General features: G+C 35.2%; 1 protein-coding gene across 4 annotated transcripts in view; it reads left to right on the top strand.

Moving 5' to 3' along the window:
- The window catches only part of SNCA (synuclein alpha), a 160,866-nt gene extending 150,000 nt beyond the window's left edge, over positions 1-10,866 (top strand). For all 4 annotated transcript variants that reach the window (XM_026509722.4, XM_044388082.3, XM_057309748.1 and 1 more), the window contains one exon: positions 2,585-10,866. In XM_026509722.4, the coding sequence (XP_026365507.2) occupies positions 2,585-2,617 (33 nt within the window). In that variant the 3' untranslated portion in view covers positions 2,618-10,866. The remainder of the gene's footprint in view (positions 1-2,584) is intronic.
- Positions 10,867-13,990: the final 3,124 nt, after the last annotated feature.

Below are 13,990 nucleotides of genomic sequence, written 5' to 3'. Positions count from 1 at the left end.
GGGACAAATTGGCCAAATCCAGAATATATATTGTGCAGACAACCTGAAGGCTAAAAGTGGTTTTTACATTTATAAAGGGTTGTTTAAAAAAAAAAAAAAAAAAGCATCAGAGATACTCTGTGGTTCACACAACCTAATATATGTATTTAATGACCCTTTACAGAAAGTGTTTGCTGATCCCTGCATTAGAAAAATATCTTATTAAAAACCTTACTTTCTAAAATAAATCCCCCAAATGGAAAGTTAGAGAAATCAACTGAATGCCTAAAGTAATTATTATTTGCCATACATTTCCAGCAAGGTATTTGCATGGTAAAATAAAAGTTACCCACAAAAAATATAGAGTAGAAATATGACAAATGCATGGTTTGCAGCAACTGATGTACTTCAATCTAGCCTTTTGATGATTAATTTTAATTTGAAAATAAGTTTCTTTAATAGAAAATGTATCTTAAGTAAAATTTAAAAATACTTTTAGATGAATGAAGCTGACTCAAGGAGAAATAAAAAATCTGAATAGACCTATAACAAAGTAAAGAGACTGGATTATTGTTTAAAAAGAATCTACCTACAAAGAAAATCTCAGGACCAGACAGCTTCACTGATGAATTCTACCAAACATTTAAGGAATAATAACTATTAATGCCAATTAATGCCAATTAATTTCTCTTCCCCCCAAAAAAGAGGAAAGATTACTCCCCACCTAATTCCATGAGGAGTGTTACCCTGATACCGGCATCAGACATCAAAAAGATGTGATTATTAACAAGAAATTACTATTAATTAAAAATTAAGTTAAAATGTCTTTGTAGTTAGGTTATATATTCTTCATGGCATCAGTTAAAGGCATATTAATATTTATGCAGAGCACAATGCTAGATATGACAGAAAGTACGAAAGATTAATTGATAATATCAGTACACAAGGAGTTTACATTCTAATAGATTAGATAAAAACAAATACAAATTTACTCCATTTATTCATGATGATTCCTTTAAACATTATTGACTGTCTTTTATGTATCAGGCATCACAGAGGCAAAAATATTCAAGACACACAAAAAAGTATAATGTTCTACAGGATCTGGTTAGAGTGATCAGGAGTTTTATAGAAGAGTTGGTGTTGATCCGTGTGGGAGGGGATGGGAGATATGATAGGCCAAACTGAAAGGAAGACATCCTAGCACAAGGTAATATCAGAAGCAAAGGCATGCGTGTCTAAACATGCATAAGGATGTGTCTGAGGAACAGTAAGTGATGTTAAGTGAAAGAAGTCAAGCAATGAAAGACAATTATCACATGGTTTCCACTCATATGTGGAACATAAGCAATACCACGGAGGACCACAGGGGAAGAGAAGAAAATCCAAAGGGGGAGAAATCAGAGAGGGAGATGAACCATGAGAGACTATGGACCCCGGGAAACAATCTGAGGGTTTCAGAGGGGAGGAGGGTGGGTGGAGGGCATAACAGGGTGATGAGTATTGAGGAGGGCATGTGTTGTGATGAGCACTGGGTGTTATACTTAATTAATGAATCATTGAACACCACAACAAAAACTAATTATGTGCTATACAATGGCTTACTGAACATAATAAAAATAAAATATAAATAAATAAATAAATAAGATTTGAGGTTAGAGAGACTAGTTGACAGATTAAGGCTGCAGATATGGGTCAAAGACAATTTGTAGAATACTAGAAGAACATTTCCATTTAAGTTTGTACTATACCCAGAAAGCAACTTTAGTTATTGAAGGTACATTTGTTCATTTTAAAGCAAGATCCTAATTAGAGTTGTTGTTTAGGACTAATCTGACCACTTTAGCTAAGATCTTTAATATTTTTATTGTGGATGCTATCCATATATTGTATGGGGAGGGGGGGTTAGAATAAAAGTAATAATTGAAGCCATGGATGAAGAAGAGATTTTTGTTGAGAGAGCAAAAGGAGAGAAAATGTCACTTGTCTTTAAATGTCTTTGTCTCCTTTTAAAAATTAGAGGATCTTAGCCCTGGAAGAGGCTTTTTTTTTTTTTTTTAAAGATTTTATTTATTCAACAGAGATAGAGACAGCCAGTGAGAGAGGGAACACAAGCAGGGGGAGTGGGAGAGGAAGAAGCAGGCTCATAGCGGAGGAGCCTGATGTGGGGCTCGATCCCATAACGCCGGGATCACGCCCTGAGCCGAAGGCAGATGCTTAACCGCTGTGCCACCCAGGCGCCCCTGGAAGAGGCTTTTTAAGCCACTTGATTTGGCTCTCAAAATGTACAGTTGAGGAAACTGGGAGCAAGATAGACAAACTAACTTGTCCTACAGGACTAGAACATATGATTGTTAAATGTCACCTGAGAGTAAAATTCAGATACGTGAACTCTGAGCAGCATAATTCACTTTTATATTTGACAGGCAGACAAAACTATTAAAAATGAAATTACATTGTGTATAACTGAATAGTTGCACAGCTGTTGTGAGTATAACCTTCATTCAAGGTAGTGAGCCATGTCCGATCTCATTCACCCTAATCCTTCATTACTATGACTAAAACTAATAATACTGCATGTTTTCTTTGATTTTCTTCATATTAGGAAGGGTATCAAGACTATGAACCCGAAGCCTAAGAAATACTTTTGCTCCCAGTTTCTTGAGACCTACTGACAGATGTTCCATCCTGTACAAGTACTCAGTTCCAACATACCCAGCCATGACATTTTCTCAAAGTTTTTACAGTGTATTTTAAACTCTTCCATCAGCAGTGATTGAAGTTCTCTGTACCTGCCCCTAGTCAGCATTTCAGTGCTTCCCTCTCACTGAAGTGATTATATGGTAGCAGGGTCCTAGTGTGCTGTGTGGATATTGTGGCTTCAAATCTAAAATGTTAAATTAAAACACCTAAGTGACTACCACTTATTTCTAAATCTTCACTATTTTTTGTTGCTGTTATTGAGAAGTTGTGATTTACTATCATATATTATAAGATTTCTAGGTGTCTTTCAATGATTATTTCTGTTTAAAAATAATGATGTGTTGTGCAATTTGTTAATATATACAATACCTAAAAACATGTGAGCATGAAACTATGCACCTATAAATATTAACTATGAAGTTTTACTGTTTTGTGATGTGTTTTATTAACTTGTGTTTATATATAAATGGTGAAGATTAAAATGTTATCTCATTACAAATATTTTTAATCCCATCTCACTTTAATAATAAAATCATGCTTATAATAATATGAACTGAGAACTGACACAATTAAAGTTCTTGACAGCCATTTGAAGGAGAAGGAATTTTAGAAGAAGTAAGCAGACAAGATGGATCATTAACCCTTTACTCTTAATTCACTGAAGCAACACTACCCAAAGTATGTCCCGACATGCGGTGGTGTCTTAAGAGGCTATACAGAAAAAACGGGGTCCATGGAACAGTAAGTTTAAGAAATGATTTTGACTATGTCTACTTCAAGTATTAATAAAACATATTAGCACCTTAAGGCTCTCAAAGAATCTGGTTAACTTTGTTAACCCAGCATTTATTTATTTTTTAAGCAAATCCCCCCATCTATCACCCTTGGAAATGCCTTTAAACATTTCTGGAAACTACCAAACCATTACCTTAAGAAATGTCAATTTAAATGGATAAAGTCCTAGAAATATATCTTTCAGAACTGAATCAGGGAGAAATAGAAAATTTGAAAAAAAAAATGACCACCAGCAATGAAATTGAATTAGTAATCAAAAACTCCCAACAAACAAAAGTCCAGGATCAGATAACTTAACAGAGGAATTCTACCAAATATTTAAAGAAGAGCTAATAACTGTTCTTCTCAAACTATTCCAAAAAAAAAAGAGGAAGGAACGCTTCTAAGTTCATTCTGTGAGGCCAGCATTATCCTCATACCAAAACCAGACAAAGACACTGCAAAAAAAGAAACCGCAGGCCAATATCTCTGATGAACATAGATGTAAAATCCTGAATACAGTATTAGCAAACAGAATTTGGCAATACATTACAAAATCATTTGCCACAATAAATTGTGATTTATTCCAGGGATGCAGGGTGGTTCAGTATCTGCTAATCAATCAGTGTGATACATCACATTAATAAAAGCTAGGATAACCATATGATCATCTCAATAAATTCAGAAAAAGCATTTGATAAAATATAACATCTATTCATGCTAAAAACCCTCTGTAAAGCAGGCCTAGAGGGAACATATTTCAACATAATAAAGTCCATATGTGAAAAACCCACAGCTAACATCATACTCAGTTGTGAAAAATGGACGGCTTTTCCCCTAAGATCAAGAACAAGACAAGGATGTCCACCCACCACTTCTATTCAGCATGGTACTGGAAGTTCTAGCTGCAGCAATCAGACAAGAAAAATAAAAGGCATACAAATTGATAAGAAGTAAAACTTTCACTATTTGCAGATGACATGATACTATATGTAGAAAACACTAAAGACTCCACCAAAAAAAAAAAAAAAATCCTACTAGAACTGATAAATTCAGTACAATTGCAGGATACAAAATTATTTACAGAAATCTGTTGCATTTCTATATACTAATAACAAAGTAGCAGAGTGAGAAATTGGGAAAACAATCTCATTTATAAATGCACCCAAAAAATAAAATACTTAGACATAAATTTAACTGAGGAGATGAAAGACTGTACTCTGAAAACTTTAAGTCAATGAGGAAAGAAATTAAACATTACAGAAATAAATGGAAAGATATATTGTGCTCACGAATTGGAAGAATTAATGTTGTTAAAATGTCCATACTACCCAAAGCCCTCTACAGATTCAATACAATTCCCATCAAAATGCCAGTGGCATTTTTCACAGAACTAGAACAAAGAAGCGTTAGATGTTTATGGAACACAAATGACTCAATAGCCAAAGCAATCTTGAGAAATAAGAACAAAGCTGGAAGAATAATGCTCCCTGATTTCAAGCTATATTACAAAACTATAATAATAACAACAGTATGGTATGGCACAAAAACAGACAAATAGATCAATGGACTAGAATAGACACCCCAGAAATAAACCCATGCTTATATAGTCAACCTATGAGAAAGGAGATAAGAATATATAACGGGGAAAAAACTGTCCCTTTAATAGTGTTGACAAAACTAGACCACTGTCTTACAACATATACAAAAAGAAATTCAAAATGGACTAAAGACTAGAATATAAGACCTGAAACCATAAAACTTCTGGAAGTAAACATAGGCAGTAATCTATTACTGGTCTTAGCAATATATTTTTGGACCAATTTCCTCAGGCAAGGGCAACAAAAGAAAAAATAAACTATTGAGACTATACCAAAATAAAAAGCTTTGCAGAGTGAAGGAAGCTATCAACAAAATTAAAAGGCAGCCTACTGAATGGGAGAAGATATTTGCAAATGATATATCTGATAAGGGGCTAATGTCAAAAATATATAAAGAATTTATACAATAAAAAAAATTGCAATAAAAAAACGAGCAGAGGACTTGAATAGACATTTTCCAAAGAAGACGTATAGATGGCCAACAGACCCATGAAAAGATGTTCAACATCACTCATCATCAGGGAAATGTAAATCAAAACCACAATATTACCTGACACCTGTCAGAATGGCTAGAATCAAAAAGACAAGAAATACAGTGTTGGTGAGGATATGAAGAAAAAGGAACACCTGTGCACTGTTGGCGGGAATGAAAATTAGTTCAGCCAGTCTAGAAAACAGTATGGAATTTTTTCAAAAAAATTAAAAATAGAAGAAATACCATATGATTTAGTAATTCCACTACTACTGCTTAATTATCCAAAAGGGGGGGAACCCACCAATTCAAAAAGATATATGCTCCTCTATGTTTATTACAGCATTATTTACAATGGCTAAGATATGGAAGTACTCCAAGTATTCTTTGACAGATGAATTGATAAAGAAAATGTGGCATGTGGAGTATTACTCAGTTATCAAAAAAGGATGAGCTCTTGCCATTTGTGTCAACATGGAGGGACCTGGAGGGTGTTATGCTAAGTGAAGTAAGAGAAAGACAAATACCATCTGATATTACTTATATGCAGAATCTAAAAACAAACAAGTAAATGAAGAAACAACAAAAATACAGATTCATAAATACAGAGAACAAACTGGTGGCTGCCAGAGGGGAGGTAGGTAAGGGAATGGGTGAAACAGATAAAAGAGATTATGAGGTCCAAACTTTGAGTTATCAAATAAATAAGTCACGGAGATGAAAATTCAGCATAGGGAACACAATTAACGGAAAAAAATGTTAATTCTCTAGATTTATAAAAATCTCTTGAATTCTTTTAAATTTTGAATATATGAATTTCAGGATACTTTTTTGGGGATGGTTTTTCTCTTTGGGAGATTCATTAACTCTCCACGGGTGCTGACAGTAATTTTAACTATGAAAACCCTACATAAATTAATTGAAAATTTATTTGGTTTATCCTTTTAATTATTCAGGAGAAAAATAGCAGTTACTTTTTAAAGTCACCAGTAAAAGTATAATTTTAAGAAGATTCAGAGGTGCAAGGCAGTTTGTATGTAATTGTGAGTAATTTGGTGTATATTGGGCATTGGCAAGGAAAGAAAGAGGAATGACTGCAATGACTATAAGCATGATCACCATAGAAACTTCCTTTTTTGTCTCATTGGAAAGGGACCGCGATGAGTGTTAAACTGTCTGTGTAGTCTTAAACTGGAAAAAGTGATAGGCTTCTTGTTTTATTTCGGTACATTAATGAGTATTCCTAATTAGGAAAACAACTTGGAAAATTAAAATATCTTTGTTCAAAAAGTATTCTCGTACTAATACACACCAGCAGTGGTTATCTTGTGCCAAGCACTTAAACAAAAAGTTGTATAAGGCACACAAGCCTTTTCAGGAAGGTTATCTCATATCCACTGCTGAGGCATCCACCTGACAGGTAGCCTGAGGGTTAGTCTGGTTCTAGGTTTATTCTGCAGATATCATTCCCTCAAGTTTGAGTTATTCAGCCTCATATGACTCCATGGGGGCTTTAACAAAACAAGTGCAGGTGGGCTTTGGCACCCAAATGGCAACATAACAATCTAATATGTGGTTTGGCCTTATAAATTGGGTTTTCAAAAATCTCTCCCCTAGTGTGAGGTGCAAAATATGTTTACTCATCTTTCTGGCTCATGCATTAGGCAACTATTGGATTCAACACACACACACACACACACACACACACACACCCCTCAAGGGCAACCATTAATTCTCAGAGATAGTGCTGTCTATATCCATACTGAGAAAGAAAAACATTTTCCTAACTGCAAACTATAGACTCCTCTTCCATTGTACTGACAGTACTCTGTTGTTATCTGGGATGAGTCATCTGACTGCATTCTTTCTGTCTTGGACAGGAGTGCAACAGGGATGGCATTTCCCTGTGAGCTCTGTCCCTGGCATTGGAAGACAAAATATATTTTTTATTACCGTGCCAAATATAGATACATGATTTATCAATATTAGCTCATTTAATTCTCAAAACAACCCTAAGAAGTTCCATTATCATCCTCATTTTATACTTGAGCAAATTGAGGTTCCTGTGGACTAAGTAACTTTCTCACAGCCACATGGCTAGTAAGTGGGAGAACCAGGAGTCCCAATCCATATAGGGCCAGAGTCTGTGTTCTCCCCTAGCCCCCATTGTCTCTCCGAGCGAGGACATACAGTTATGTAAAAGAACCTTGCAGAAGTTTAGGGAATGGGGTAGTGGCCTAGCTTTTCTACATATAATTTAGAATATTTCTATTTTTCTTCAGATGTCTATGTCTAGAATAAGTGATACTCGTATATCTGGAGATATATTTCTAATTCTAGGAGAAATTAGCTAGCCCCAATTCCCCCTGACTGACATTTCCTTATAATTAAACTATGCATAGCATGACAATAGACTAAGTTATTCATTTTAGGTGGAAAGTAAAAATGTTAATATAGTAAAAACAGTCTATAGTAAGGAAAACTTCCTCATTTTTTCTGTTGAATCATGGGCACTTGCCTTCTGTCAAATGGATATATATATGTGTATGTATATATACATACACATACGAAGTATATATTTAAACATATCATATAAGATTTTCAATTATACATACTTAGTAATATAATGTCTGAATTTACATATGAATAAACCAGAAAGGGCAAGAATTAAGAATTTCTATTTTTAAATAGTATTAACATAATATTTTATAATAAACTCTTATTTTCGAGGTGTATCTTTTTGATACAGTAATGCTGCATTTTATTATTTGAGTAAACCTAGATTTAAAGACTCCAAAAGCAGAATAGATGTAATACAAACTATTTTGAAATATGATATTGGTTCTGATGTTTCTTGTATAATTATCTAAGATTTCCTTTAATGTTTCTGTGTTACAAGAGCACTATATTTGATTATTTTAAAACCAATAACACAGATGGTATATTGGAAGTAGTTAAAAAAATGTTTCTTCAAAAAAGCCTGAGTTTGAGCCTCTAATGAATTTTGCTGATACAATATACTTCTAATTCAGGTAGGATTGCATAGGGGATTTCCAAATTTGTCCTGCCACTATAAGTTAATATACTGGGGTAGCTTCTCTTATGAACCTTATGAAAATGTATCCTCAATTTCCCTTAAAGGTCAATGACCAGAAATTTCCACTGTTTCTATGGCAACACAGCAAGATAGGTGCCTTGGAAATGTGCTGCATTTTAATTAGGTTCCTCTAGGGCTTCCTAACTGCCTTTTGTAGGTAAACTAAATACCAGGTTGCCCTATATCTTGCAGTGAGATGAAAGCTAACCCATGTCTGCAAATGTCAAAGCTAAGCTTGGCTCCAGTAAAGTCAAATCTAAACAAATAATAGTAGCAAGTCTATGTGTTTATTTTAGAAAAGAATACAATACTCTTTACCTAAAATAGTCAAGGATGTTTGCTTAATTAGGCTGGCAGGAGTAGTAGTTAAGAGTATTGGATTTAAAACTAGACTAGGTAGGCTGACTCAGTTATGTCACTTCCTACCTTTTTTACTTTAAGCAAGTTCCTTAATCCCTCAGTGCCTCTATTTTCTTGTCTGTAAAAACACAGATAATAAGAATAGTGCTTCATAGCATTGTCATACAGATTAAATAAGTTAATGTAAGTAGAATACTTTGGGTTAGGCATAGTCCTTAGTAAGTGATCAATGAATCAATGATGCTATTTGTAGCAGTAGTACTGGTAGCAGTGGTAGTAGAATACATTGTATTTTTAAAGGCCAATAAGAAAGATTTAAAATGTGCAGATATATTTATTTGTATCTTATCCTTAAAAAAGTATTAATAGCCAAAGCAATCTCAAGAAAGAACAAAGCTGGAGGCATCAAACTTCAGGATCTCAAACTATATTACGAAACTATAGTAAGCAAACCAGTATGATATTTCATTAAAACAACATAGGTCAAGGGAACAGAATAGAGAGCCCAGAAATAAAGCCATGCTTATATGGTCAACTAATTTGCAATAAAGGAGCCAAGAATATGAAAGGGGAAAGGACAGTCTTTTCAATAAATGATATTAGGAAACCTGGACAGCCACATGCAAAAGAATGAAACTGAACCACTACCTTACACTCTACATAAAAATGAACTCAAAGATGGATTAAAGACATACATGTAAGACTTGAAACCATCTAACTTCTAGAGGGAAACATAGGTGGTAAGCCCTTTGACATCAGTCTTGCCAATGATTTTTTGGGTCTGACACCAAAAGCAAAGGCAACATATGCAAAAATAAACAAGTGGGACTACATAAAACTAAAAAGTTTCTGCACAGCAAAGAAAACCATTAACAAAATGAAAAGGCAACCTAATGAATGGGAGAAAATATTTGCAAACCCTGTATCTGATAAAGGGTTAATATCCAAAATATACAAAGAACTCACACAACTCAAAAACAACCAAGAAAAACTAACATGATTTAAAACTGGGCCAAGGTTCTGAACAGACATTTTCCCAAGGAAGACAAACAGATGGCCAACAGGTACTTGAGAAGGTGTTCAACATCAGGGAAATCAGTCACAATGAGATATCACCTCACACCTGTTACAATGGCTATTATCAAAAATACAAGAGATAACAAACATTGGAGAAGAAGTGGAGAAAAGAAAATCTTTGTGTGCTGTTGGTGGGGCCATTATGGAAAACAATATGAAGTTTCCTTAAAAAATTAAAAATAGAACTACCATATGATCCAGGAATTTCACTTCTAGGTATTTATCTGAAGGAAATAAAAACACTGTCTTGAAAGGAAATATGCGTCCCATGTTCACTGCAGCATTATTTACAATAGCCACGTATGGAAGCCACCTAAATGTCCATCAATGGATGAATGGATAAAGAAAATGTGATGTGTCTATGTAATGGAATATTATTCAACCATAAAAAAGAAGGAAATCTTGCCATTTGAGACAACTTGGATGGAACTCGAGAACATTATGCTAAGTGAAATCACTCAGACAGATGAAGAGGGTATCATCTCACTTATATGTAGAATTTAAAATAACAGTGGAATTTATAGATACAGAAAATAAATTAGGTAGTTGCCAGAGGTGAGCAGAGGGGGAGGGTATAAAATGGGTAAGGGGAGTCAAAAAAATACAAACTTCCAGTTATAAAACGAGTAAGTCATGGGGATGTAATGTATAGCATAGTGACTATAGCTAATAATATTGTATATTTGAAAGTTTTTATCACAAAGAAAAAAATCTGTAACTGTCTATGGCAATGGATGTTAACTAGACTGAGTGTGATCATTTTGCAGTATGTGCAAATATTAAATCATGTTGTACCCCTGAAACTCATATAATGTTATCTATTAATTATATCTCAAATACACACACACACACACACACACACACACACACACACATCTCTCATAGTAATCAAGATTAGGATGATGGTAGAAACACTGCGGAGACTTGAATAGAGGTTATTAATTAATAGCTATGAGAGCATTTTAATGGTTTAATAACCAGTATGGATATTAGTGGACTATCAATAAGCCCCAAATAAACTGGGAAAGCATAACTTACTAAGAGGTGAACATGCACCAAATCTGTAAATGCTAGCTTTACAGAACACATCTGTCTTTAGATTCAGCTGTGCTCATCGAGCCACATTAGCTTCATATCAAAGTGAGATATTCTTCTGTTTGTACCATATATTCACTGATTTGGGTTCTGATCACCAGAAAAAAGGAGAAGCATATATAGAAGTAAAATTCATTGGTCCAAAACAGGTTATCATCGACCACGGGGGACAAAAAGAAACTTGAACCCACCCATTTCCTAAATCTCATCCATTCCCTAATATCTTTCCCCCAACCTTCTGTCATTTGGTGGTCTTATTTTTGACCCAAAAGGAAGCAACATTTTACCTAACACTTCTGCATTACACTAGAAGCCACAGAAACACCAGCAATTACAATGGTTCCAGGAAAAGTGTTGTTTCTCTTTAGCTCTTCAGTGAGTCCCTGGAAATCATTGCTGCAAAAGAGCAAGGGATGTGGTAGGATGCTTGCCATGGTTCTGTTTGGTCAAATCAAATCATCATCTGTAGCGCACACTGATCATTCATCAGTGGGACAACACACACTTGCCCTTTAACCCTCAGTACTGTTTGACACAGCCTAGGGAACTAAATTAGAGTAGCAAAAAATTATTATTCAATGCTGTATTTCCTAACAAAGATTAACTCTTGTGGTAGAAATAACCAAAGATTAAATCCACACAGATGAGCATCCAGAACATATTATTTCTCATATGAGACCTCGCCCTAATCTCTGTGGAAATGGTTAAGGCAAGTCTTGAGAGGCTGCCAAGCATTTGTAATTCAGCAGGATTGACTCCTGCTGTTGAAGATGAAGTGCCATGTTGAACGATGAGAAGTCTGGCAAGTCTTCTTGGCAAACTTCCCCAGCAATAAGCCATGAGCACCCTTAGTGGCTTGTACCAAGTTTTCAGCTAGGCTGTTTGCCTGACAATTATGAGCAAAAGTGTAAAGCTGAGATAAAGTCCTCTTCTATAATGGTTAAAACCTCATCTGAACCAGAAGCAAATACATCATTTAAAGCAATTGTAAATTATGTATTGTTAATAAAGGATTCTGAGCTCTAGTTATCATAGCAACGTTTAGAGATGAAATACTGGGGGTACTTGGTGCCATTCTGATAAGAAGTTTGGCACAACTCAAAGTTGTGTTTAAGAACAGCTTTGCAAACCAATATTAAGGTGTTTTGATCTGGCCGTTTTGTTACTGCCCATAGTGAGAATAGACATTCAAACGCTACACTCTGTTGGGTTTTTCACTATCAGACTGAGTTCCAGGTCATTAGACATAGCTTTTAGTCATCATTTTCATGCCAACAATTCCTGGATGCAGCAGAAACAGTTTGCTCAAAGTAATTCTTTCTGGAATAAAAAGGATTTTTACATAATAGACACCTTTTATAAATGATAACTCATATTGACAGTTTGTAATTGACTTGAATTCCTCAAGCAGTTTCTTTACTGACAAGCCTTCCCACCCCTACTCCCACATACACCCATCACCAGTTTAAGACAGACCAATCTATAATTTTGCATATTTAACAGTGGAATACATTCAATATGAAGGTGTTGATGTTTTGATCTTTAACATTTAGTATCTGTATAATGTTCCAGATTCTGAATGTATTTATCATTTATATCAAATTTACCTCCAAAAAAATTCAGACAAGAATTGCAATAAAACAAATAAGCTAATCACCAAACCAAAAAACCCATCAAACCAAATTGTAAAATAAAACTAAATTTTTTTAAAGATTATTTATTTATTTGAGAGAGAGAATGCATGTTTGAGTGGGGGGAAGTGTCAGAAGGAGAATCTCAAGCAGACTCCCCACTGAGCATGAAGCCTGATGCAGGGCTCAATCCCATGGCCCTGAAATCATGACCTGAGTTGAAACCAAGAGTTGGACGCTCAGCTGGCTAAGCCACCCACATGCCCCCTGAAACTTTTTTAAGTGACAAATTATTTATAGAGTAGAGAAATAAGTCTACTGAGAATATGCTATGGAATAATATGTTTAAACTCTACATTGAGATCTAAGTTTCTTGGTAGCAATATCTGGGAAACACAAAGATTATATAATTTTCAATGTCTGCAGAAAGAAGATATTTTGTTGATGGAGGCGGTGATTATTATTACTTTGCAGAGGAATAGAAAAACTCTTTTAATTTTTCCTGCTTTTATGTCCAGTAGAAATTTCTCACCAAACAACTCTTAAAAACAAAACATGTCGAGTGGAACCCTTCCAAATCATAACTCCCTATTGTCAAAGACATATTCATAACCAGGATCATTGCTGAGAAAGAAATAGTTAAAGTCCCAGGCCATCCAAAGGATGAGTGACTGGGCAAACCATACTGTCTTCCCCTTCAGTGCAGGCCCACATTATGGGCAGAACAGACAGGGACAGATGTTTCCGTTTATCATCCCTTCCAGGTTTCTAAAAGCAGTGAGCCACAGTCCCGAGCACTGCCTACTCAGCGACAGAATTAAAAGCATTACTTTTCCTCAAGGAGAAGGTCCTATGAGGTGATCAGTACAAATTGCAAAGGTATCTTATGACATTCAGGTAGAGGGGGCTCAGGTATTTGTAGTATAGGACACTTTGGGAGGAACAACGTTTTGAAATTTACTCCTCTCTAGGAAGAATGAAATGTTGGGAAGAAGTCTAGAGATGGAGGCAATAGGGAGGAAACTATGCAACAGATGACAGTGCGTGAAGGGTCTGACAAGAAGCCAGGAGCATTCCGGTGAGATGCAGTGCTAGGAACATAGGAACAAGTACCATTTGTCCAGGAAGCAAGACAGAAGTCTGACAGGAGGGAGCAGCCCTCCCTCCACCCCAACCCAGAAATTTAGTAATGCAATTCCAG

This window comes from Ursus arctos, unplaced genomic scaffold, assembly GCF_023065955.2.
Source record: "Ursus arctos isolate Adak ecotype North America unplaced genomic scaffold, UrsArc2.0 scaffold_9, whole genome shotgun sequence".
In the NCBI taxonomy this organism is placed as follows: Eukaryota; Metazoa; Chordata; class Mammalia; order Carnivora; family Ursidae; genus Ursus; species Ursus arctos.
The sequence above is the reverse complement of the archived record's forward strand: the minus strand, read 5'-3'. Positions and strand labels throughout refer to the sequence as shown.